Source organism: Phocoena phocoena, chromosome 2 (assembly GCF_963924675.1).
Source record: "Phocoena phocoena chromosome 2, mPhoPho1.1, whole genome shotgun sequence".
Lineage (NCBI taxonomy): Eukaryota > Metazoa > Chordata > Mammalia > Artiodactyla > Phocoenidae > Phocoena > Phocoena phocoena.
Genome location: NC_089220.1, coordinates 73,457,113 through 73,480,592, shown reverse-complemented (window position 1 = coordinate 73,480,592; position 23,480 = coordinate 73,457,113). Strand labels below are relative to the sequence as shown.

At 54.6% G+C, this 23,480-nt stretch overlaps 3 protein-coding genes across 6 annotated transcripts; 1 reads left to right on the top strand and 2 right to left on the bottom strand.

Moving 5' to 3' along the window:
- Positions 1 to 301: 301 nt before the first annotated feature.
- On the bottom strand, positions 302 to 9,054 carry IPO4 (importin 4). Its single transcript, XM_065871034.1, has 30 exons — positions 8,446 to 9,054; positions 8,279 to 8,365; positions 8,071 to 8,150; positions 7,953 to 7,994; positions 7,390 to 7,519; positions 7,122 to 7,301; positions 6,806 to 6,871; positions 6,600 to 6,701; positions 6,430 to 6,513; positions 6,009 to 6,173; positions 5,858 to 5,911; positions 5,590 to 5,699; positions 5,200 to 5,308; positions 4,909 to 5,038; positions 4,606 to 4,719; positions 4,389 to 4,502; positions 4,036 to 4,156; positions 3,794 to 3,905; positions 3,570 to 3,685; positions 3,383 to 3,460; positions 3,249 to 3,306; positions 3,045 to 3,150; positions 2,750 to 2,943; positions 2,557 to 2,598; positions 2,066 to 2,191; positions 1,751 to 1,959; positions 1,511 to 1,643; positions 1,326 to 1,430; positions 559 to 628; positions 302 to 432 (listed from the first exon to the last, which is right to left on the bottom strand). Exons 1-30 carry the CDS (start codon positions 8,512 to 8,514, stop codon positions 302 to 304), a joined length of 3,237 nt encoding a protein of 1,078 aa, XP_065727106.1. The 5' UTR covers positions 8,515 to 9,054.
- Positions 8,876 to 15,153, bottom strand: TM9SF1 (transmembrane 9 superfamily member 1). 2 transcript variants are annotated; one of them, XM_065871036.1, is made up of 6 exons: positions 15,035 to 15,153; positions 14,369 to 14,733; positions 12,381 to 13,002; positions 11,895 to 12,080; positions 10,110 to 10,383; positions 8,876 to 9,534 (listed from the first exon to the last, which is right to left on the bottom strand). In XM_065871036.1, the coding sequence occupies exons 2-6, from the start codon at positions 14,714 to 14,716 to the stop codon at positions 9,141 to 9,143; spliced, it is 1,824 nt and encodes a 607-aa protein (XP_065727108.1). In that variant the 5' UTR covers positions 14,717 to 14,733; positions 15,035 to 15,153; the 3' UTR covers positions 8,876 to 9,140. The 2 variants fall into 2 exon arrangements, with proteins under 2 accessions (XP_065727108.1, XP_065727107.1); XM_065871035.1 differs by having other exon boundaries at positions 14,369 to 14,748; positions 15,026 to 15,130.
- Positions 15,154 to 20,290: 5,137 nt separating this feature from the next.
- On the top strand, positions 20,291 to 22,802 carry TSSK4 (testis specific serine kinase 4). 3 transcript variants are annotated; one of them, XM_065871039.1, is made up of 4 exons: positions 20,291 to 20,740; positions 21,088 to 21,302; positions 21,716 to 22,079; positions 22,527 to 22,802. In XM_065871039.1, exons 1-4 carry the CDS (start codon positions 20,519 to 20,521, stop codon positions 22,704 to 22,706), a joined length of 981 nt encoding a protein of 326 aa, XP_065727111.1. In that variant the 5' UTR covers positions 20,291 to 20,518; the 3' UTR covers positions 22,707 to 22,802. The 3 variants fall into 3 exon arrangements, with proteins under 3 accessions (XP_065727111.1, XP_065727110.1, XP_065727109.1); XM_065871038.1 differs by having other exon boundaries at positions 20,390 to 20,740; positions 21,698 to 22,079; positions 22,527 to 22,760; XM_065871037.1 differs by having other exon boundaries at positions 20,519 to 20,740; positions 21,680 to 22,079; positions 22,527 to 22,706.
- The last annotated feature ends 678 nt before the right edge of the window (positions 22,803 to 23,480 follow it).

The following is a 23,480-nucleotide window of genomic DNA, read 5'->3' as shown; positions in this document are numbered from 1 at the left end:
AAACAGCGTCCTGCCTCACTTCTGAACACGGATCTCTATCCTTCCTGCTCCCAGCGCTACTGTTCAAGAAAATAAACTGCCTTTATCACAAGATGGTGTAAGGACTCCGTCTGTATTGTCCCAGCACGACAGGCCCAGCCCTAGCGGACACCCCGGTAAGGCAGCAGGTAGCGCGGAGACTCCAAGTCGGTGTGAGGCCCAGGCCCAGAATCTTTGGTAAGGCGTGAGCTGCGACTGGGCAGAGAGCTGGTCTCAGGCGTGGGCAGGCTCTGCTCTCTCCGGCCCAGCCGCAGCCCGCAGTCTAGGTGAGGCCCAGGATGGCCTGGAGCTCCTGGGCCTTGTCGCCAGGCAGGGAGCCCAGTGCTGAACGGAAGCTGTCAGCGTGCTGTCTGGCCAAGAACGTGAGCAGCAGCAGCAGCGACGCCTTGGTGTCTGGGTGGAGAGTGAAGGGGGAGGAGTCTGGGGAGGGCTGCCCCAGGCCCCCTGAGCTGCCCCAGGCCCCCTGAGCCCTGCTGCTCCCCACCTCCCCCCAGCCCTGCCCACAACCGCCACCGTCACCTGGTGGGACCTTGTTCTCGGCCAGGATGAGGCTGCAAACGCGCAGGAGCTCTGGAGCCACACCTACAACCTGTGGGGAAAGAAGGGCTGACTCGGGCGGAAGCGCCCCTGGGCCCCAGCACTGGGGTGGGTGGTAGGAGCCCCGGAGAGGCAGTCTCCCACCTGGGCTGTTTAGCAGCACTGCTCTAACAACCGTGGAGCACGGGAAGAACCCTGAAGCAGGGCGGTAGTGATGTGTTCTGTTTGTTTGATTTTCGGAGAGCATGAGACTGTGACCAGAGGTATTTGAAATCACGGCCTAAAGACCAAAAGCAGCCCACACACTCACGAGCTCCACCCACAGTAGTCTGCGAAGATGCAAGACAAAGGTGATGGACACAAGAGCACTGGGACAAGCGCTCCCAAAGCTAGCCACGTGCTGCGGACAAATCTCATTCAGAAAGCAGAGCTGCTCTGACTGGAAAGGATGGTGGGGTGGCCCAAAGGGCCCAGGCTCCACGGAGCACAGTCTCAAAGAGCCTGCTCTAGGAAATCAGCCTAGGAAAGCTGCGACTTCTGGCTCAGACCAGAGGGTGGAAATGAAACCTCCCTGAGGAAAAATGCTTAACGGTGAGAGGAAGCCCCTCCTCCCCGCTTAAAGGCCTTGGCTGCCAATCCTTGGACAGCAACAGGAAAGCCGAGAAGAGCAGCTTAAACTGATGCCAACCCTGCCTGTCAATGAGACTGGAGCATCAAGCCCCCTCTAAGGGCCCCACCATCGCGGTTACCTGGTCAGGGCTGCTCTGGTACAGGAAGCTGAAGAGGTGCCCTAAGGTGACCCACTCCTCCAAATCCTCCTTCAGTGGCAGGGCGTGCAGCAGGGCAGCCAGCACCTGGACACACAGAAGACTCTGGCCTCCTGCCCTGCACCCTCCTCAGCTCCCTGGCCCTGCCTGACGCCCCCACCCCTCACCTGGGGCTCTGGTTTCCTTGTGGGACTGGCCATCAGCAGGCGGGCGAGTGCCCCACAGACGTTGTCATGGACACGATCATGGCGCTCCCTCGCCAGGAGGGGCAGCAGGAGCCCCAGGAGCTTGGGGAAGTGTCTGGTCCACAGTCAAGGAACAGGCACACGGGGAGACTGCTCCCATCCCGAACCCCAGGGGACACCCTCCCAACCCCATCTGGGCCCCCTCCTGCAAGCCGAGGATACTCCTGGGCAGGGCGACCCCCGTGCTCCGCCAGCACGCCCAGCCCAAAGACGGCATTGCTCCGCACCTCGGGGTCCGCCTCCCGGGCAGTGCTCAACAGCACGGGGAGCAGCCGGGACACAAACTGGGCCGAGGCGGCACCCAGGCCCTGAATGGACTCCGCCAGCGTCCCCACCGCAAAGGACTTCTCTGCCACTGTGCAGCCCTGTTTCTGGTGGGGTGAGGAGTGCGAGTCAGCCTGGGACTGGGACCAAGTGGGGAACTGAGCACGGGGCACAGGCGGAACGGGGCTCGAAGCCAGAGGACAGAGCACTCACCGTCTTGCAGAGCAGTAATGGCAGGAAGCCGGCAAAGAAGGGGGCAAAGGCATCTCCCCCGGCCGCAGCGGCCAGGGCAGGGATGGCCTCACCAGCATGCTCCAGCAACATGGCGTCGTATTCAGCCTGCAGGGCCAGGTCAGAAACTGGGGGCGCCTCCCACCGCACTCCTCCACGGCTGCAGGTGGTCTCCCTGAGGGCTGCCCTTGGTTGACGGGTCTGGCCCCTTCCAGGCTGGGTTTGTTTGCAGCCCAGCTTTCCCTCCTGGTCCTCCTACTCCCACTATCAATCCAAGCCTTCCCCGAATCCCCACCCCCAGGAAGCCTTCCTTGAACACCCACTGCCTTAGCGGGAGTTGGGTTGGTTGTTCCGAGCCACTACCAATCTTTCAGCAAGCCCCGTACCCCCAGGCCAAGCCAAGCACACTGTCCACCCCGCCCCGTGGAGACCAACTGGGCTGCCTGGTCCCAGTTTGCACCCGTAGCTCTTACCTGGTCCTCATCCTCCTCCTGGTCGGCGTCCTGACAAGCTGTCTGCAGGAAGAGGGCGCTCAGCTCAGTCTGGGCTCTCCTGCCCCTTCTCCCTTCCGTGGGTGGAAGGAGGGGGAAGCTGGACTGGTAGCCTCCGGCTAGCCCCACCCAAGGCTGGGCCACCTCCTCACCCTGCAGCCGGCCGGCCCCTCACCTTCCTCTGCAGCACACCCTTGAGTGCGTGGCAGATCTCAGCAAGCCGCCCAGGGGGCTGCAAAGCCAAGCTCCCAGAGCCACGCAACACCACCGTCAGGGCCGCCAGCACGGCCATCACCACCTGGCGCTCCCGCTCCTCGTTCACTGCCCGCACATAGGATGGCACCACCCGGGCCAGGGCGGCCTGCAGAGCTGGGGACATGATTGGCTGAAGCCTTGGTCAGCCCCTGCGCCCTCCCCACCCACCCCCTGCTTCCAGAGGCCCCAGCCGGGCGCTGGCCTCGCCTTCTCACCAGCAGTGTTGGGTTCCGAGGGGCAGCTTTGACAGGCGTTGTGCAGTGCACAGCAAAATTGACCCAGGGCCTCATGGGCTGCCTTCCGCACGCTCAGGTGAGGGCACTGCGGCACGAGGAGGGGCAGGACGTGTGCGCCGCATGCAGGGCCGTCACAGCTCCTAGCCCCCAGACCCCACCTGCCCCGCCCCCCGCCCCACTCACCTCCAGCAGTGTGAACACTTCTTCAAAGACAGTCTCCATGTAGGGAAGGAAGGCCACACTGTGGACAGACACACCGCCATGGGGAAGGGGCTCCCAGGAGAGGTCCCCTGTGCCGAGGAGAGGCCGATGCTCACCTGGCATTCACAGAGATCTCCCCCAGCGCGGCACAGGCGTCTTCCTTCTCATCGAAGAAGGCGTTTTCCACGCTGTACCTAGAGTAAGGTGGGGAGGCAGCAGCAATCGGACACCAGTAGAAGCAGAGCTGGCCCTGGGCCCTTGTCCAAGCCAGGATCCCCCAGACCAGAACGGCAGCCTCCGCACCCTGAGACCTCTGAGTCCTCCTCCTCTTCCAAGTCCTCCTCCACAAGCTCCTCCTCTTCCTCCCCACCGCGCTCGTCGTCAAACAGAAGGAAGGTGCTGCTTCCAGTGCACTGAGGCTGGAATGGGGAGGCACAGCAGGGACTTTGGCTCAGCTAGGCCTAGGAGAGAGATCCCATCCCAGGCCTGGCCGTCCCCACCTGGCCCAGCCCACCCTGTCCGCTCACCACAATGCCCTGGGTGGAACGCAATGACAACAGCATGAGTGTGGTGATTCGTGGCAGGTGGGGAGCGAGGCTCTCACCCATCAGCCCCGATAAGGCTGCAAACAGGCTGTACCTGGCGGAGACAGGCGAAAGCTGTATAGTCCTACCTGCTGTAGCCAGACAGGACGGGGGAGCCCGGGGAACCCACGGTCCAGAACCAGAGGCCTGGGGTCTGGGTGGGAGCGGGGTGAGGGCTCACTCACGTGCAGCGCCGCAAGTCAGGGTCGTCTACCTGGTCACACAAGCCCAGCCCCAGCTGGCAGCATTCCTCAGCCAGGGGCCTCATGGGCTCCCCTACTGCTCGCACCAGTACCCCAAGTGTCTCTGCAGAGGCAAGGGCTCGGTTAGCACCAGGATGAGGCACTAGGCCAGAGGTGTGCAGGGCCAAGGGCTGAGGGACCAGAGATAGCTGGGCGGGGGGATGGGGGGATCCAGATATCCCTTCTACTCCTGGGACCGGTGCGAGCGCAGCTGCCCCGGGGCGATCTCGTGAATGAGAGGTGAGCATCGGCCCTTCCCCAGCACTGGGAAGCCGGCCTAGGAGTGCCTCGCTCACCCAGGCTCTGGATCCGCACAGGCTGAAGGTCCTCATGGCCTGTCAACAGGAATTCCCGCAGGTGCTCCATGATGGTGGGGAAGTAGGGCAGCATGGACGCCTGGGCAGCCGTGGCTGTGGCACGGAAGGGCAGAATCAGAGCTGGAGAGTGAGCAGGGACCACCTGCCGCAGGCACCCGGAGTGAACCCATGCTCCCACCTCCTGCCTCCGACTCACCGATGGCCCCCAGGGCGCTCACAGCCAGCTCCTTGGCCCGGGAGCTGCTGGGGTTCCTCAGAGGCTGCAGCATATACTCCATGAGCTCCGTGAGGTAGTGCTGCACTTCAGGCCCTGTGGGAAAGGGCACCCCTCTACCAACCAACCCAGGTCTCCTACCTGCCTCCAGGCCGACCCTCCCCGTGGCCCTGCCACATCCCTCTCCCCACCGCGGGCAGTGGTTCGGGGAGCTGCGCCTCCTGCCCCCTTCAGCCAGAGCGACAGCCCCATCCCCTCCCTCACACCCGCAAAGGGCATTGCCACCTAGGTTCTCCACGAAGTTCTCCAGGGCATAGCAGGCCTTGGCTAGGTGACGTGTGCACCCAGGAGGCACGGACTTCAGGTAGGCGAGGAGCAGTGGCATCACCTCCCCGGAATAGCTGCGAATGTGGGGCTGGTGGAAGGAGAAAGACGGCCTGAGTCAGCTCAACTGCAAGGCACGCACCTAAGTACTGATGGCAGCAGGGATGCCTGAGGGATGGGGCTGAGGGGAAGCTGGTCTCTGGGACAGGTAGGGACTCTGAAACAGTGGCTGCCCCCATCGGCCTTGCTGACCTGTAGGTTCTCCGAGAACTGGCCCAGGGCAAAGAGCGCAGCATTGCGCACAACCTGTGACGGATCCTCCAGGCTCCTGCACACGATCTGTAGCAGTGGGGACAGCAGTCTGGATGGGGCGGGACAAGAGGGTGGAGTCTGAGGGGCAGGACCTGAGATCCCTGGGCTGAGCCATTCTGCTGTTTCCCCTGGGAAAACCAAGGCTTTTTGTCACCAGATGGTGAGCACCACCCGCTGACCCTGACAGCTGGGGTATCTTCCAAACCAGAACACTTGAGTGTGGGAGCAGACACTATTGATGACTAGGCTCAAAGGACAAGCGGAGACCACGACTGCCGTGGGTCCTCCTCCCCATGGCCCACCCTCACTCCGAGACAGGGGAACAAATACCTCTGCCTGATGTGGTCCCCGGCTCCATCAGAGAGCACTGCCAGCACGAGGAGCCCAGCCTTGCGCTGGTATGGGCTCTGGCTCCGCAAAGCCTCTTCCAGCATGGGCATCTAGGAGAGCAGATGGCACTCTCCTGAAACCCCAGCACGAGCCTGCCTGTTCCTGCGGCAACAGGCCTTCCACACCTACCAGGGCCCAAACATCCTCAGGCTCGGGAGACTAGGCAAACCCAGGGGTAGGAGCACTGGAAGGACAAAACCACACTTACCAGCAGGGGACAGAGCTTCTCAGGGGGCAAATAGAGTGCCAGCATGTCCACGACCTGGAAAGGACAGGTAGACTTTGCTGGACTCCATCTCTGCCCCCCAACCTCCCCCAACGACCTAACACCCCTGCCCCCGGCCCGTCCCACATCCCACCTGAATGGCAAAGTGCTTGGGCGTTTCCCCCACCAGTCCAACATCCAGCTCTTCCTCCTCTGAATCCTGATCCTCAGGATCCAGCTGACCCAGGGTGGGCTCGGCAGCCATGATGGGGAAAAGGGTGTGCAGCAAGGGTGGTAGGAGGCGATTCTTCAGTAACGCCTTAAAAGGGAGAATGGAACAGTGTCCCTGAGAATCTGTTCCCAAGATGGACCCACATTAGAAATTCCAGCCTTCCAGGCCACAGGGGGTCCAGGAGGAGATTCCCAATCTCCCAGCCAAGAGCTGGGCTGAGTCCAGACCCAGCCTGGAACATCTTAGCTATGGTACTTTACATAACCCCAGATAGACAAAAAGCTCCAAGAGTGAGATGGAGAAGAAAATGGAGACGGGATGATGTGTGTCAGAAGGCACTCACCTTGCTCTTGACTTTGACCAAGAAAGTGAGACAGCAGAGAATACGCACACGTATTGCATCACCTAGGGCCACATTTCTAGCCACCTGCCCAGAGACCAACTCGAATCAGAAGCGAGCAAGGAAACTCCCAGCAGAACAAGCAACAGGGACAGTGCCGACCCCAGGCTCACCTCCAGGCAGAATGTGAGGACCTCTGAGAGGTGGGAGGTGATGATGGGCAACTCTGACTCCAGCAATTCATCCAGGGCCTCCAAGGCCTCACAGGCCTTTGCCTGCCAGACAGAGAAGTCACGGGGTTACTATGCTCTCTTCAGTGGACCAGGCTGAATGCTCCTGCACCCTCCTTCCAACAGAGCCCCTACCCGAACGTCCTCACCTCGTCTACAAGGATCAGGGTCTGCACAGCCACGATGAGCTTGGGCACCAACATTCGCACGAGAGGCTGGAGGACACAAGATGAGCTAAATCACAGAAAGCACGATGCAGCCTTATCTCCAGCCCCAGAAGCTAGCAGCTTCCTCAAAGCCTGCACATAGGAGGAGCCTAGGTACAGTCACCCACAGGATCCCCTTGCAACTGTTAGGCAGAACCAAAAGCAGAGAAAGAATCTTAAGTAGCTCTGCATCCCACAAGGATGAGGACACGAAAGCCCGAGGGTAGGGAGCCAGGGAAGGTGAAGGCCCACATCTCACCACATCATCAGTGCCAAGGTAAGGGGCCATGGTGGTCAGAGTGCGCAGGGAATAGAAGAGGAGCCCAGGAGAGCCCACATCACCAAGGGTCTCATTCAGAAGCCGAAGAAGCTCCCGGTGGTGGGGTCGGAAGGCCTCAGGCCGGGAGGTCACCACCACACTTAGCAGCAAAAGCCCCATCTGCCCAGGAAGAGGGGTTGAGAAGGAAAAGCTTACATGGTCTGTCCAGCCTCTGGGTCCCTTCCTCCCACCAACCATGTGATAGTACCTCTCTCTCGGGGACGTGGAGGCTGCGGATACTGTGCTGAAGAAGCTGCATGAGCTGAGGCCAGGCCTCCAGGCCTTCTTTTCGAAAAACGGTAGCTGAGAGCTGGGCCAGGCTAAGACTCACAGAATGCCTGCAAACAGGAGAGATTCCCCACCCCCAATCACCCTCCAGTACCCTTCCCTGTACACGATGGCTCTGCCTCCACAGAGTGGCCATGAGAGAAACCTCCAGGTGTGCGCACAGGGCCTCTGCCAAGTTGGGACACAGAAAACGTCTCAGAGGGACACTAGCAGCCCAGTAGGCGCGCAGTCTGGTGAGGGTGACCTCACTCATGCTAAATTTCAGTTCTGTTTTTCCGACTCGGCTTTGGCAGACCATCACAGCCCGCACTCAAGACCTTTCGTCTTTAATACAGCTTGAGAGTCGTTCCTCCACCCTTGGTCTAAAACCTAAGTCCCTGCCCCCCAAAAGCCAGCCTGGAGCTGAAAAAGAAGGCAGAAACCCTAAGAAGCTCTCAGCCTAGAGTTAGTTAGGGCCCTGAGAGGAGGCAGATAAGCACTTACTCTGTCTCTCTCTGAAGGACCGTCAGGATCAGAGACTTGATGCTAGAACACAGGTGGCAAGTATTTGGCACCCAAGAACCGCCTCAGCCCGGCCCGCCCCACCCCTGGCCCAACCCACCTCTCCCGTTGCTCGGCCGCCAGCCGTCGCCAGCCGGTGCTCAGTCGTCTGCGGGTCAGTACGGCCGCTAACTGGCGGATCTGGGACGAGGAAGCAGGCACGTGAGGGTCCGGGCAGGAAGGTGCTGACCGTGTCGCCGAGGGCAGGAGCTGGGGCTTGACATGTGGCGTACTATAGGACACTCCGCAGGAAGCGGCAGGAACCTTACCTGAGGGTCGCCCGCCGAGGCCAGCAGTTCGCAGAGCGCGGGCAGGGAGGCGGGGTCCCTAAGAGCGGTCTGGAGTTGCTCGGTGGCCTGGGGAGAGCCTGGGGTCAGAGTTGGGCCGTTCCCGCAACGCCCCCGCTGGCCCTGGCCCGGTCCCACCGGCCCCATACCCGGCGGATGCGCTCGGTGTCCGGCAGCAGCAGCTCCCGGAGGATCTGTTCCAGGCCGGCGAGCTCCATGGCAGCAGGGCAGCCGCCGCTGCTGGGCCGGAGGTGGGGGAGGAACAGCACGTGGAAGCCCCGAAACCCGCTTCCGGCGGAAAGGGCGTTGCTCCCCGCCCCTCCCGTCACCAGGGTGATTCAACTCGCTTAGCGCAGCGCTCGGGCTCCGCCGCTTCCGTTGGGCGGAGCGCCGGCTGAGCCGCGGGAACAGGGCCCTGGTAATGAAGGTTCCGCTAGCCGACAGTTCCTCAGCTCCGTGAAGAATTCGAGTTCCGAGTTCCGTGCATTTCGCGGCCGACCCGCCTTCCTAGGGGACAGTGCCCTTAACGGCAGGGCACGAGTTCCTATATCCAGACGAAACCCTCCAACTACAGGACCCTTTTTCTTAATAAATTTTATTTTGGTATTGTAAAAAGAAAAATCAGGACCAAAAAAAGGCAACTTAAAAAGTTCAAATATATACTCCTTATATAATAGAGGTTTATAATTTCCGGGCCCTCTCTGGAGAAGGGAGGCCCAAAGGGCAAAGGGGAAGGCAACAAAACCATCACACAACTCAGTCACTCAATCAGAAGAGATGTTGGTAAGAGATCAGTAGGGCATGAAGAAAGGGAAAGAAGAGTGATAGTTTTGCCACCCAAAACTCAGTCCATCTTGAGGTTAACATAGATATAACGGATGAACTTTAGGGAAGAAAAAAAGGAGATGGTGCCCAGCATGAGGAAGAAGACATATCCAGTGAGTAAGGAGTAGCCAAAGAACTCTACTGTCTGTACCACCCCTGACATGTTGGAGCGCCGGGCATAGTAGAAAACTGAGTAGAAGAAGATGAAGAGGCCAGTGGAGCCAACACTCAGCACAGATCGCCACCACCAGCGGTAATCCTCCCCAGACAACTGGAAGTAGGTGAGTGCGATGGAGATGCAAGCCCCCACACTCAGCAGGATGGCGAAGACGAAGAAGAGGATGCCATACAAAGTGTACTGCTCCCGACCCCAGACTGTGGCAAAGATGTAGTACAGCTCCACAGAGATGGCACTGTGAAGAGAAGAGACGATACACAGCATTAAAGGGCTGTGCACTGCCAGCACAGTGACCAGGCCAAACTCCAGCCACCACCCCTCCACGTTACTGGGTCACTGTGCAAAGTGGGCCCTCTCTACTCCCTGCACTGGAGTTCCTGGCTTGATGGGGATTCTTTCACCTATGATTAGCTGCTCTCATTTCAAGAACATCTTCTTTGGTAGGTTGAGAGAAGGGATCTTGTCTGGTCTATTTTCCACTGTATTTGTCTGGCACTAAAAGTTACTCGACAAATTGGATGAGTAATCAAATGGGTTTTAAGCCCCATGTGGTATCGCCAAAGTCAGAAACTAGGAAGACAGTGAAAGGAGCAATGTCTCTGGAGAGCTCACAAGTGAGACACCCTCATATTTGAATTGATTCAAGCTCAGTCCTGGTTGGAGAAAGGAGGAACCATTTAGTGATCTCTTAATGGTACAGCTGAACCAGGGATTATCACCGACAATGGGTTACGGTACAGGGTGAGTACGGAAGGGGAAAGTTAAGGTCAGGATCCTGAGAGTGATGGCCATGGAATAAAGGGAGGATACCTGAAAGGCAGGAAGCCTCCAACAGTCATGTGGACGAGAGAAGACTTGTACCAGGGCTGGGGTGGGATTTCCCGAGCTATGTTCTTGGTGCGACATGGTGCATCAAAGGGGCTAGCGTTGTTCTTCCCGAAGATACCTCCAATGACAGTGAGGGGAAAGCCCACCAGCAGCCAAACCGTCAGAAGCAGCAGGATGGTGGTGGCTGGCAGAGCCTGTGTTGAACCATTGGCCCAATGCACGGAGTTCACCACACTCCACGTCAGGAAGAAAGGCACTGCAGGGATGGGCCCCAGAGGGAGAGTTAGCACTAGGAGCTACATCCCTGGGAGCACCCAATCAGACTGGACTTAAAGGGGTGAGGAGTGAAACATCCCGCTCCCAGACTGACTCCACCCTTTCATGTCTTGTTGTTCTTTGTTCCTTGGCTTACCAACACTCCCTCCCCTACCCATCATCATTAAGGATCTAGGCAAGCCGTTACATAATGATCTAAGAGTGACACAAATCCACCTGCCTCCAAGGGCCTGTCCTGCTTTGGCACTGGTGATTCCTAGTATGAGACATTCCTTTGAATTAAGGCTCTGTTTTCAGAAAGGCCTGGTTCAAATGTAAATGTGGTAGAACAGAAATCAGATACTTAACAGTTGGAAACACAAGAGGTTCAGAATGCAAACTACTACTACCTTTAAAAGGACAAGCTGGCTTGAAAGGCTAGAGTGGGGAGGCCCACTTTCAAAATTAAAAAAGCTTGAGGGGCTTCCCTGGTGGCGCAGTGGTTGAGAGTCCGCCTGCCAATGCAGGGGACACGGGTTCGTGCCCCGGTCCGGGAGGATCCCACATGCCGCGGAGCAGCTGGGCCCGTGAGCCATGGCCACTGGGCCTGCGCGTCCGGAGCCTGTGCTCCGCAACGGGAGAGGCCACAGCAGTGAGAGGCTAGCGTACCGCAAAAAAAAAAAAAGCTTGGGGATGGACTTCCCTGGTGGTCCAGTGGTTAAGACACCACGCCTCCAATGCAGGGGGCGCAGGTTCGATCCCTGATCAGGGAAGTGGGATCCCACATGCCGTGCAGTGTGGCCAAAAAAAAAACACTTGGGGGGAAAAAAGGGAGTCTCAAAAGATAAATTCAAGAGTGTTATTTCAGTGTAATGGTTGAGAATACAGGCTCTAGAGTTTGACTGCCTAGGTCTGAAACCTGATTCTCTGCTTTTTAGGAGTATAATCTCAGGGGCTTCCCTGGTGGCGCAGTGGTTGAAAGTCCGCCTGCCGATGCAGGGGACACGGGTTCGTGCCCCAGTCTGGGAAGATCCCACATGCCGCGGGGTGGCTAGGCCCGTGAGCCATGGCCGCTGAGCCTGCGCGTCCGGAGCCTGTGCTCCGCAACGGGAGAGGCCACAACAGTGAGAGGCCCGCCTACCACAAAAAAAAAAAAAAAAAAAAAAAAAAAAAGAAGAGTACAATCTCAGGCAAGTTACCTAACCAGCCTGAAGTTCAATTTCCTCATCTGTAAAATGGGGACAGTATTACCTACTTCATGAAGTCAGTGTGAGAATTAAATGAGATGAAGGCATGTCAAGTGCTTATCACGTTGCCTAAAACATTTCAAGGGCTTAATATTTAACTATGCAAAAAAAAAAAAGAAATGCTCTTTTTGTCTTTTGAATGGTTTCCTTAGTGTTTCTTTTACCTATTTTCAGTCCCTTGAAAGCCCTACTCTGACTCTATCTCAGGTTCCATGATGTGTTCTAAGTTCCTAAACTGGCCCACCACGGAAAGGGCAGTCCTCACCAGAGAAGAGACTGGTGGTGAGAATGATGTTCCACACCCAACGCTCGCCTCCAATCTGCCGGTAGAAGTGGCTGGACACATAGCCAGAGATGCAGCAAGTCAGGGCATACAACAAGATGGCTGCTGAGTTAATAGCCCCGTGACGGTGCACATTGAACATGCCCAGCAGCGCCATGACAATAATGCCTGCAGCATGGTAGTGGAAAGCCTGTGTTAGGTCTCACCTATCCCGCTTCTGGCAATTTCATAGAAATCAGCCAGCCCCCTTTCTCCCAGACCCAGGGCTTCCATCAAAACAATATCCTCCAGTTCTGTTGTCCAGAAAACCCACAACAGAATATACACATCCTTGCTAGAGCCATTCCACCCCTTAGGTCTGCCCCTCACCTTGGACAGAAGAGAAGATCTGTAGATCTTTTTCTGAACAACCTACCTACTTAGTTCTACCCCTTGAGAGAAATCCCTAATTAATTTTTATCACCTTACCAGTGCCAAGGGCCAGGAACTGGGCACCCACACCAAGCACAGCACAGAGCAGACCACGGTATGGAGGGAAGCGGAAGACATCTGTATGGATAATTTTCCAGCCATTGTCACCTTGGTCAAAGTCATCACCAGAACCTCCAGAGGTTGTCTCTTCATCCAAGTTGTACCGAGCCAGGTCATTTCGAAGCACACGCATGAGAATGACAGCCACAAAACCCACCAGTAAAAACACAAGCACCATGGAATTAATGATGGACAACCAATGGATTTCCAGTGTTCGGGGAAAGAAACCACCATCGTCACCACGGCGCCTGTCACTCCGACGCTCAACTGAAGTCTCAGACCAGCGCACACTGTAGGTGTGGGTGAGGCCTAGGAACTCATCCGGTCGTAACCCATCTAAACTGTGGGGCTTGACGTCCCGCACTGAGACATTGGCAAATATAATTCGATCTCCATGGAATTCTAGGTGGAAGTCCAAATGGGTCCAGAGTCCTATCTTGTGGCTGTGAGGCAGGAAGCCACTCTCCTCCATGTAGCCCACAAAGCCACGGATTGGCAAGTCGTCCACCACAAATTCAAAGTAGTATAGCTCCTCAATGGCCTGGCGCAGCTGTTCCACCTAAAAAGAGCAAGTTAGGAGTCAGACAAGGCCTCCCCAGGCATTGTATTAGAGCAGGGTTTCAACTTCAGCACTAATGATATGGTTTTTTTTTAATTAATTATTTTATTTATTTTGGCTGCACTGGGTCTTTGTTGCTGTGCGCAGCCTTTCTCTAGTTGTGGAGAGCAGGGGCTACTCTTCATTGTGGTGCGTGGGCTTCTCATTGCGGTGGCTTCTCTTGTGGAGCGTGGGCTCTAGGCACACGGGCTTCAGTAGTTGTGGCCCGTGGGCTCAGTAGTTGTGGCACAGGGGCTTAGTTGCTCTGCGGCTTGTGGGATCTTCCTGGACCAGGGCTCAAACCCATATCCCCTGCATTGGCAGGCGGATTCTCAACCATGCGCCACCAGGGCAGCCCCACTAATGACATTTTGAGCTGGAAAATGCTTTGTTGTAGGGGGCTGCCCTATGAATTGTAAGATGCTCTGTCCCTGGCTTCTTCTCACTAGATGTCAGTAGCGTTCCCCAGTAGTGACAATCAAAAATATCTTCAGAGGACATCCCTGGTGGCGCAGTGGTTAAGAATCCGCCTGCCAATGCAGGGGACACGGGTTCGAGCCCTGGTCTGGGAAGATCCCACATGCCGCAGAGCAACTAAGCCCGTGAGCCACAACTACTGATGCCCGCGCGCCTAGAGCCCATGCTCCGCAACAAGAGAAGCCACCGCAATGAGAGGCCCGTGCACTGCAACAAAGACCCAACACAGCCAAACATAAATAAATTAATTAATTTAAAAAAAAATCTCCAGACATTGCCAGATGTCTCTTGAGAGACAAAAGCCCCCTGTTGAGAACCACTGGTTAGACCCTAGTATTATGTTGGGATTCTCTGAAATGAGCAAGTATGACTCGACAGGATGAAGGCCTAGGAGGAGAGGGAGGTGTAGGAAGGTCTGCAGTAGACTAAGGAAAAGTGCCCTAAGATAGGAATTGCTGAAGAAAAAAGCATGATAGGGAAAATTAGGCAGCATGTAAAGGAGCCAGTTAAAAAAGCCAAGAAGTAGGGATGGCAAAAAATGACTACATAGGTGTGATAGTTGGGACCTTATTACCTACAGAGAAGCTTCGAGTCAGGAGCCCTGGGCTCTAATGTCAACCGTGCAATCCACTATCCATGTAGTCTTGAAGAAGTTACTTCTGAGCAAGTATGTTTTTTCATCAACCAAATGCAAATGATAAATACTACCCTCCCTGCCTGCCACATGAGGTTGTAGTTAGAATCAAATCAGATCATTTCCATAAAGGTGCTTTGAAAACCATAAACCTAAGGCACTGTTATTAGGTCCTGGGAGGGAGGGCTAAGTTCTAGTCAGTGTGGAGAGGCTGACCTGTGCGGAAGTGAGCTGCATGTGGCACAGAATTCTCTTCTCCACATTCTCCCGAAAGCGGATCTCGTACAAAGACTCAGCCATCCGGTCCCCATCCAGCACTTCACCCAGGCTAAGGCTTTTGTGGCGTATCTTCTCAGGACAGCAGACTGGAAGCTGATAGTAGTGGTAAGTCTCCTGAGGGTTATGGTAAGGTCCCACTTTGTTGACATACAGAATGACGGGGTCGCCGGCCTTGTAGTGTGTCACACCTTCCACCCCTGGATCTCGACCTGTGCCCAGCAACAGCAGCAGCAGGAGTGGCAACCACCGGCAGCTCCAACTTCCAGGGTGGCCTAGGACTGTCATCCTTAAGGCAGCGGAACCTGTTTGGGGTAGTCCTGCAGTTATGGGAACCAGGGATCGAATGACTCCCCAGGTCAGGTTCTTTGAACTGAAGCCAATGGCTCCAATTCCTCCCCTTGGCCTTTCCGACCCTCCCTCAGGAGGCCACCTCCCCACCGCCACACCACACCATGTCCCTCTAGCTCGAACACTGGCGTCCACCTCTGCTATGTAGTCCTCCCAATCTGGGGTCCCCCCTCCGGCAGCCCGCCTGCCCGGGACCTCCCCGCGCGCCCCAGCCCGTTTCCATGGCAACGCCACGCGGCCCCGCACGTCCGGCACCTTCCCGCCGCAGCCCCGGGGTGCTCTCCGCGCGGGAAGGGCTGGCCGAGGCGACGCCAGCGGCCTCTGCTGCCCTGCAGCCGCCCTCGCGCTCCTGCCGGGGTCTCCCCCAGAGCGGCGCGCTAGCGGGGGGCCTGGAGAGGACTTGACAACCGACCTCCACGGGGCTGGCCGCCGCGGTGCCTGATCGCAGCGGCTGCGGCAGCACCGCAAAACATCGGGCCCGGCTCACTTCAGTGCTCCCTTGGGGAACCTTTCTACGGCTGGAGGCCCGGCCCAGCTCTGGAGACCCCGCGAGTCTCGGGCTAGCCCGTCGCCCGGCAAGGAGCGGGGTGGGGGGCCCTCCCGGCGACCTGAGGGCAGCTCAGGACACGTCAGTCTTCCCTCTTCCGCCTTCACCCGAGGGGACCTCAGCCCGGCGGAAAGCTCCTTTCCTGGAGCTTGGAGGGGGCCGCTCCCCCCAGGCCGAGGCCGCTCCAAAGCTCCCAGATTTCTCCAGTGGGGGTTGCGGCTGAGACCTGGCTACGAGGACACAAACGCCCTTTTTGGATAAGCGTTGCCGCGGGTCCGGCCGCCTATCCCCGGGAAGGTTTGGGTTGGGCGTCCAAGAGCAGTGCCCGCTGCTCGCGCCCAGTGACTGCCCGGGACGCGGAGCCCGGGCGGCGGCTGCGCCCACACCTAGCGGACGCCGAAGCGCTTGCCGGCTGAACCAATGGGACTCGCCACCGACTGCTGAGGCCGAGCCCCGAGAGGCGGTTCAAGGTCCTCAACCCGGGCGGGGGTGAGGCTTTGGGCGTCGCTGTCGTAGGACAGCAGAGGACACATACCATATGAGCGTCCTAGAATCGGATCTCACCTCACCGCTGCTCTGCCATCCGTCCTGAATGGCCTCTCGCCAAAAACCAAATGCCGTAAATAAAAATATCTTACCGAGGCTGTACTGGAGGCCTCCCTGACCGTATAGCGACCGTCCCGTGTCCGACGATAGGCAAGCCTGGGCCAGGTTTGGTGCAGAGGCACGCAAAGACATCGGGTATTCGCTCTTTTACCCCGTGAACTGGGCCGCCTGACGCTTGTTGTTAATTGCAGGTAAAGAACCTTGACATGCTTGCTTCGGTCTCTATGTTTTTATTCTTTATTTATCTCTGTATATGTGTTTGAGCATCTCTTAATTTTGTATTGCAGATTATTCTGGAAAAGTTTATCCTGTCAAGGGATCTGCCATTAGGGAAATTCCTCTGGAGATCAGACTCAGGGGCCATGACTTCGTTTTGGCCACCTGGGAACAACTTAGGGTTCCTTTCCTCGCGTAAAGAAAGTGGAAAATCTCAAGCGGTTTCTGGCTTGAAAAGCCCTTCATTTACTCACTTCTGCCCTCTCTGACCCAGCCCTCCTCCCCGCAGGAGGAAGTGAGGTTCCAGGAAGTAGGGAGTTGAGTTTTTTAGACAATCAATTAATTTTGTAATTAGAAAAGTAATTTAGAGTGGCTTTTTAAAGTGATAACCCCCTGGTCTCTAAACCTGGGTCTCCTTCACAATTAACAGCCGCCCCCAAAAGATCAGTGCCACCAAGCCTCCTCTGCTTTTCTCTCGAATTATCTTCCAAATTGCCCTCCATGCTGCCTTGGTTCAGGCCCCATCCCCCCACCTAAATTATCATGACAGCCACCTTGCTAGTCTCTTGGTCATCTCTCCCCTTGGATCCATTTTCCATATTGCTGCTGCAAGGATTTTTTCTTTCTTTAGTCTTAAAGATGTCCTATTTCCTGCAACAGTGGTTCTTTTCTTAAAAAAAATTTTAAAGGTAACTTTCCATTTACAGTTATTACAAAATATTGGCTATAGTCCCCGTGTTGTGCAATACATCCTTGAGCCCACCTTACTCACAATAGTTTGTACTCCCACTCCTCCACCCCTGTATTGCCCCCTCGCCCTTCTCACTGGTAACCACTAGTTTGTTCCCTATATCTGTGAGTCTGTTTCTTTTCATTAAATTCACTAGTTTGCAACAGTGGTTCTCAAATCTTGGTGTGCATCAGATTCAGCTGGAAACTGATTAAAAACAGATACCGGCACTTCCCTGGTGCCACAGTGGTTAAGAATCTGCCTGACAATGCAGGGGACATGAGTTCGAGCCCTGGTCCAGGAAGATCCCACATGCCATGGAGCAACTAAGTCAGTGCGCCACAACTACTGAGCCCACGTGCCTAGAGCCTATGCTCTGCAACAAGAGAAGCCACCGCAGTGAGAAGCCCACACACCGCAAGAAAGAGTAGCTCCCGCTCGCCGCAACTACAGAAAGCCAGCACACAGCAACAAAGACCCAGTGCAGCCAAAAATAAAAATAAATAAATTTATAAAAAATAACATAGATACCTGGGTTCCACCAAATCCGGATCTTGGGGAAGGAGATGACTGGGCATCAGTATTTTTTTAACAAGCTCTGACTTTGATGCACAGCAAAATTTAACCATGAGTACATAGGATAGAGTCAAAAAAAGCTTGGCATATTAGGCCTCTCAGACCTGCATTTAAATTACTTCTCCAGGTACATTCCCCTCTGGAACCCTATCCTGTATTTAAATTGAAATCTTGAGTGTCATATTTTCTCAAGCTTGCAAGCTTCACATATGGGTCCTTCTGCCTAGGCTGTTCAATCTACCATTCCCTACTTAACCTGCCTGGACGCTTCTTTGAACAGTGCAAATGCCACCTTCTCTATAAAGCCTTCCCTTAACACTTCCTTACAGGCTTTGTTTATAGAACTTTATCTCACCGTACTGTTATTTTAACTTCTTATGTGTCTGTCTCCCTTGCTAATTGCTAACTCCTCACAGGAGGATTATAATTTATCCATCTTGTTATCCTCAGAGCCTAGCAGTGCTTTTGTATACAGTAGGCAGCTTAATACACATTCCTTGAATGAACTGGTTTATCTGCTGTACGTGATGAGAACAGAGGTGCCACCAAGCTGCCTATCCAGGGAAGCAGAAGATAGGCGGGGCTGGGTGGGCCTCCTTACCACTGTGTGCCCTGGACAGTTGTTCATCTTGATAGACTGAGGATGTAGATCTGGCTTCCAACAGGACTTTGGAACCACCCTGCCAGCAGGATCAGCCTGTCAATAAATAGGAATTTACCAGTAGCCTATGGCATAATGTTGGAGTTTCTGTTTTGTTTTGGAAGATGGAAGATAACTCTGATTCTTCCTTTGTTATTTCCTCTGTGTGCCACCCCCTCCCCCCATCTTAAATCCAGATAACCCCTCTGACACAACCTCTTGTCCTCTGTCTTTCCCACCAAACTTGTTCCATTTCACTAAGACCTGCAACCCCTCCCCCTGTCCTTTGGCCTTTTTCTAGCTTGTCTTCCTAACCCAAGCAGCTTAGATTCTGCATTCCGTCATTTTAGCCACATTCTTGCCTGTGTCCTTGATGCCTCGCTCCCGTTCTTTCACGGCAGCTGCTAAGTGAAACCTTAATCTTGGGTCAGTGTGTCTGTTGATATTCAAGCACCTATATCCAGAATGCTAAAATAATCTTAACACTATGATATGTTAAGATTGTGTGTCCATAAGTTGTGTTTTCCAATCTCATTTGGGCCCTCAGTGCTGCCCAATAATGCTCATTTTCCAAGTCAGCTCTCTCCCATTCTCCACAAGCCTTTCTTCTCAAGTCTTTGACTTCATATCCCTTCTCTCATCAGCTGACCTCCCTTACAGCCTAGTGGGAGATGCAAGCAAGAAAAACAGACACCATGTTAGAGAAAGTACTGGAGCTGTGGGAGCACCCAGGAGGGAGGAACATCTAATTTGGGCCTGAACAGTCAGTAAAGGCTTCCTTAAAACAGATCATCAGCTAAGTCCTGAAGGGAGAGTAGGAGTTTGCCAGAACAGAGGGAACAATGAAGGAAAAGCAATTGTTTGGCCAGAGCATTGCATGTATGTTACAAGAAAAAATCGGAGAGGTAAGCAGGGTCAAATTTGAAGCCACATAAAAGAATCTGGACTCGATCTTAAGGAGAATGGGGAGGCACTGAATTGTTATGGGAATAAAATCAGATTTACTCCCTGGACTTCAGGGTGAACACACTGAGGGGAGGGGAGCAGAAGGCTTGCTGGAGTTAAGAAATGAGGGGTCTCGATGAGATTCTTAGGGAGGACGGAAAGGTCTGAGGAAATAAGGTCTATAATAGAGCCCTCGGGGTGTGATTAAGGGGTGGATGGTGGGGGAGGCTCCAGCGGAACCTGAGGAATGGGTAGAGGGAAGGAGGAGGGTAGGTAGAGGGTAGAAGGAAAGGTAGAGGGAAGGTAGAGGGTAGAAGGAAAACTGTAGAGTTCAGGGTCATGGAAGGCAAGATAAGAATGCATTTCAAGGGGGGTGGTCTGGTGGGTAGAACTCCGCGCTCCCAATGCAGGGGACCAGGGTTCAATCCCTGGTCGGGGAACTTAGAGCCCACACGCATGCCGCAACTAAAGATCCCACGTGCCGCAACTAAGACCCAGTGCAGCCAAAATAAATATTTTTTATAAAGAATGCATTTCAAGGTTAAGAGGAGTCTCCATCCCCACCTCATAAATCTGAGTGATCTTTGTAACCGTCTTCATGCACATGAAGGTATGGAAGTGAAGTTTTGTGATTCTGGAGCCTAGGCCTCAACTGATCATGCCGCTTGTCTTTTTTTCTCTTGAAATTCAGTGCAAACTGTGTGAGGGAACCTGGGCTACTCTACTGAATAATGAGATCATACGCAGAAACAAACCAGCCCAGCTGAGATGATGCCACCAGCTGAATTACCCAACTGAGTCCAGCTCAATTTGTTCAAAAAAAAAAAAAAAAAAAAGGTTGTTATTTTAAGCCACCACCACCACCCCCAAAAAAGAATACATTTTAAAGTTAGGTTCCTTAGAACACACTTCTACAATACCTTGCGATTCTCTGTGATATTCTGACACTCAGGTGTTTCTCATGCTGGATTATAAATGCTAGCAGAGGCTCTCTTCGCCTTATTGGTTATTTTCTCCCAGGACTCCGTACACTGCCTGGCACATAGCAGGTGCTCAATAAACATGATTGGTTGAAAGGACCAGATCCATGGAGCGAGTCTCACCAAATTATAAAGGTACCTCCAGCAATGAGTATGTTCCAAACTGCATTTCCTTCTCAAGCCTTGTGGCCAGTGGTGGATAGAAGGTGGATTATGATGTGTGCGGAACACGGGACCTTGGGGAGTTCCGTAACCAAGAGGAGAAAGAAGTAACAACAGCCAGTGGAGACAAAAAGAACTGCTTTTCCCTTCTTCCCTCTCCAAGCTCCTAGTGGAGAGCTGAGCCCAGCATCCCAGACTTGTATGACTACATAGGCAAGCTTTGGGAGACTAACTTCACTTTGGTACCCGAGCCTTCAGCGGCTCAAGGTGTTGGCTTTCTGAGCAGACAGGAGGCTTTTAAGTAGCAAAGCTCCCTGCTCTCAGCAAGCCCAACACCATGGGGAAGGGAGACACCTTGGGAGCACCATCCACCTCGGCCTACCACTCTGTCATGGAGGAATATGGTTACGAAGTGGGCAAAGTCATTGGCAATGGCTCCTACGGGACGGTGTATGAGGCTTACTACACAAAGCAGAAAGTCATGGTGGCTGTCAAGATCATCTCAAAGAAGAAGGCCTCTGAGGACTATCTTAACAAGTTCTTGCCCCGTGAGATACAGGTTGGAAAGGGGCTAGAAGAGGGAGCTGGTACCAAGCTGCTTAAGGCTTCTCAGAAGGGGTATGGTTAGGAGGGGGTGGAGCCAGAAACCCCTATACCACAACTGAATGACTCACTAGGCAGCTAGGAAAATTACTTGATGTAAATTCAGCTTCTTTCCACCTCACCTCCAGACCCTCAAAATGTAAAAAGTACAAAGCATAGGGTTTGTCCATAGGCCACCAGCCCTCTGGGGTTTGATTCTGTTGCAAAGTTCTAGGAAAGTAGCAGTGGGAGAGTAGGAGAAGGCTGGGAGCGCAGCCAGGGTGCTCCCTGCCTGGGTTTGATGGGTCCCTCTCCTGGGGCCAGGTAATGAAGGTCCTGCGGCACAAGTATCTCATCAACTTCTATCAGGCCATCGAGACCACATCCCGAGTGTACGTTATTCTGGAGCTGGTGCAGGGTGGTGACGTCCTTGAGTGGATCCAGCACTATGGGGCCTGCTCTGAGCCCCTTGCTGGCAAGTGGTTCTCCCAGATGACCCTGGGCATCGCCTACCTGCACAGCAAGGGCATCGTGCACCGGTGAGGGCGCTGCCACCCAGACTGAGGCCTTTGGGCTCCCAAAGGGGTTTTATGCACGTCTTCCATGTTCTACCCTCTTTTTTCTTCCCTTGACCTCCCTCCTCAGTATCTAGGCCTATTCATCCACTTTATTTTAATCATCCGGTCAAGAACATTTGTTAAGTACCCACTGTGAGCAGAGCACTTTATGAAAAGTGATGGTGAGCTCCTAGTCATCCTCAGGTACCATCCTCTCTTCCCTCTGGGCTCTGCTCACAACTCCATGACTTTCCTTCCTCTCTGCCCTGTGTCCTCATAATGGCATCTCTCTCCCTCTTTGCCTTTCCTTATCTCTAGCCTCTGACCCCTGGCCCTTCAGCTCCCAGTCTAACACTAAGCCCTCTCCTGACCCCCAGCCTTTCTGCTGCTGGTAGGGACTTAAAGTTGGAGAACCTGTTGCTGGACAAGCGGAAGAACGTGAAGATATCGGATTTTGGCTTCGCCAAGATGGTGCCTTCTAGCCAGTCTGTGCGGAGTAGCCCTTCCTACCGCCAAGGCAACTGCTTTAGCCACCTCAGCCAGACCTACTGTGGCAGCTTTGCTTATGCCTGTCCGGAGGTCTTGCTAGGCCTGCCCTACAACCCTTTCCTGTCTGACATCTGGAGCATGGGCGTCATCCTCTACACGCTAGTGGTTGCCCGTCTGCCCTTCGATGACACAAATCTCAAGAAACTGCTGAGACAGACTCAGGAGGAGGTCACTTTTCCACCTAACTATGCCATCTCCCAGGAGTGCAAGGTGCTGGCTCCCCCAGGAGGGCTGAGGCCTCAGGGGTGACCTGCAGAGAGGGAATACTCAACCTAGACCTCCCAACCCCAGGGAAGCCTCCCTCCGATACCAGGGCCATTCCACACCCTTGCCCTGCCCTAGAATAGTGGGGAGGGCTTAAAGGGCCAACCTCTGGGCTTGCACCTGGGATGTGAGTGATAAGCAGGTTTTAGTCTCTATCTCTTTAGGCCAGAAGGGGATTCTGCAAGGATTTCCCCCAAGGAACCCTTCCTTTCCTTCCCCTCAAGGTGTTGGCTTTCTGAGCAGACAGGAGGCTTTTAAGGGTAAAGTCAGGGCCACACTCCCTTTCACCAGAGTGGTGTGATGGGCTATCCTGCTACTTTCTTAGGTCCGGCTGCTCATTGTGTGGCACAGTGCGGGCCAGCTCAGCCAAGACCTCTCTCTCCCCTGCCCTAGAACCTGGTCCTCCAGACACTATGCCAAGCCACCAAGCGTGCCACCATCCTGGACATCATCAAGGATCCCTGGGTGCTCAAGTTCCAGCCTGAGCAACCCACCCATGAGATCAGGCTGCTTGAGGCCATGTGCCAGCCCCCCAGCACCAATCGTCACCAATCCTTGGAAATCAGTACCTGAAAACGGCGGAAGGAGGAGGGGGTTGAAAGAGGAGCAAAGCAGGAGGGTCTTGGGCTAAAAATCTTTCCCACCAAAAATAAATCTAATTCTGTTTTAGTTCCATCAGCTAGAGTCACAGTCTTCCCTCAGGGGAACCTTAGCAGCGAACACTGCTGAGGGTGAGAGGTGTGTTTCTGCCCAGAGCTTGTAACCAGTCATCGTGACACTGGTTAAGTCAACATTATAATTTACAGTGTAGCGCGTATGTGGCTCATAGGGGAGCGGGTTGGGCGTGCTCAGAGGAACACCTGCTTTGGGGAAGCTTCATTATTCTGGCTGAGTACGTGCTCAGTTTTGTCTATCTCTATGCACTCTAAATGTTCAAATAGTGGGGTAGAGGTTGCTCTACCCTGATTGCTCGGTTTGGTCACAGCTCTGCCCGTCTATAGTCCAAGGGGACGGCACTGTTTGTTCTTTTAGACATGGGTATCAGGAGGTATGTAATATCTTGGTTCCTTCCTCCTCCAAATGCCACCTTACCCACTACTGAAACAATCCTGGTGAATCATGGTCCCTCATCATTGCTCCTACACGTTGAAGTGACAGTTCAAACCAAGCCTATGAACTATGCGTTCCGGAGAAAGGAAACCTATTGACCCCTTATCCTCGTACGTCTCCTTTCCTACCCTTGAAAGTGGGCTTTGTAAGGGGACAGCTGGTGAGTCACGGGGCTCTCTCGGCAGAGACACAACTGGGTGAAAGCAATGAGGGAAGGCTCAGGGACAGCTCCACACG

What these genes read in the sequence shown, in the direction of transcription:
- TM9SF1 (XM_065871036.1), bottom strand. Translation starts at nt 14,716, where the DNA reads ATGACAGTCCTAGGCCACCCTGGAAGTTGGAGCTGCCGGTGGTTGCCA. An exon ending in TGCAGCTCACTTCCGCACAG is followed by an intron (nt 13,003 to 14,368) that starts GTCAGCCTCTCC and finishes TGCTCTTTTTAG; the next exon opens with GTGGAACAGCTGCGCCAGGC. An exon ending in GTTCCTGGCCCTTGGCACTG is followed by an intron (nt 12,081 to 12,380) that starts GTAAGGTGATAA and finishes ACCATGCTGCAG; the next exon opens with GCATTATTGTCATGGCGCTG.
- IPO4 (XM_065871034.1), bottom strand. Translation starts at nt 8,514, where the DNA reads ATGGAGCTCGCCGGCCTGGAACAGATCCTCCGGGAGCTGCTGCTGCCG. An exon ending in CCTCGGCGGGCGACCCTCAG is followed by an intron (nt 8,151 to 8,278) that starts GTAAGGTTCCTG and finishes TCCTCGTCCCAG; the next exon opens with ATCCGCCAGTTAGCGGCCGT. An exon ending in CCTGACTTGCGGCGCTGCAC is followed by an intron (nt 3,906 to 4,035) that starts GTGAGTGAGCCC and finishes TGTCTCCGCCAG; the next exon opens with GTACAGCCTGTTTGCAGCCT.
- TSSK4 (XM_065871037.1), top strand. Translation starts at nt 20,519, where the DNA reads ATGGGGAAGGGAGACACCTTGGGAGCACCATCCACCTCGGCCTACCAC. An exon ending in AGCAAGGGCATCGTGCACCG is followed by an intron (nt 21,303 to 21,679) that starts GTGAGGGCGCTG and finishes TCTAACACTAAG; the next exon opens with CCCTCTCCTGACCCCCAGCC. An exon ending in CCATCTCCCAGGAGTGCAAG is followed by an intron (nt 22,080 to 22,526) that starts GTGCTGGCTCCC and finishes CCCCTGCCCTAG; the next exon opens with AACCTGGTCCTCCAGACACT.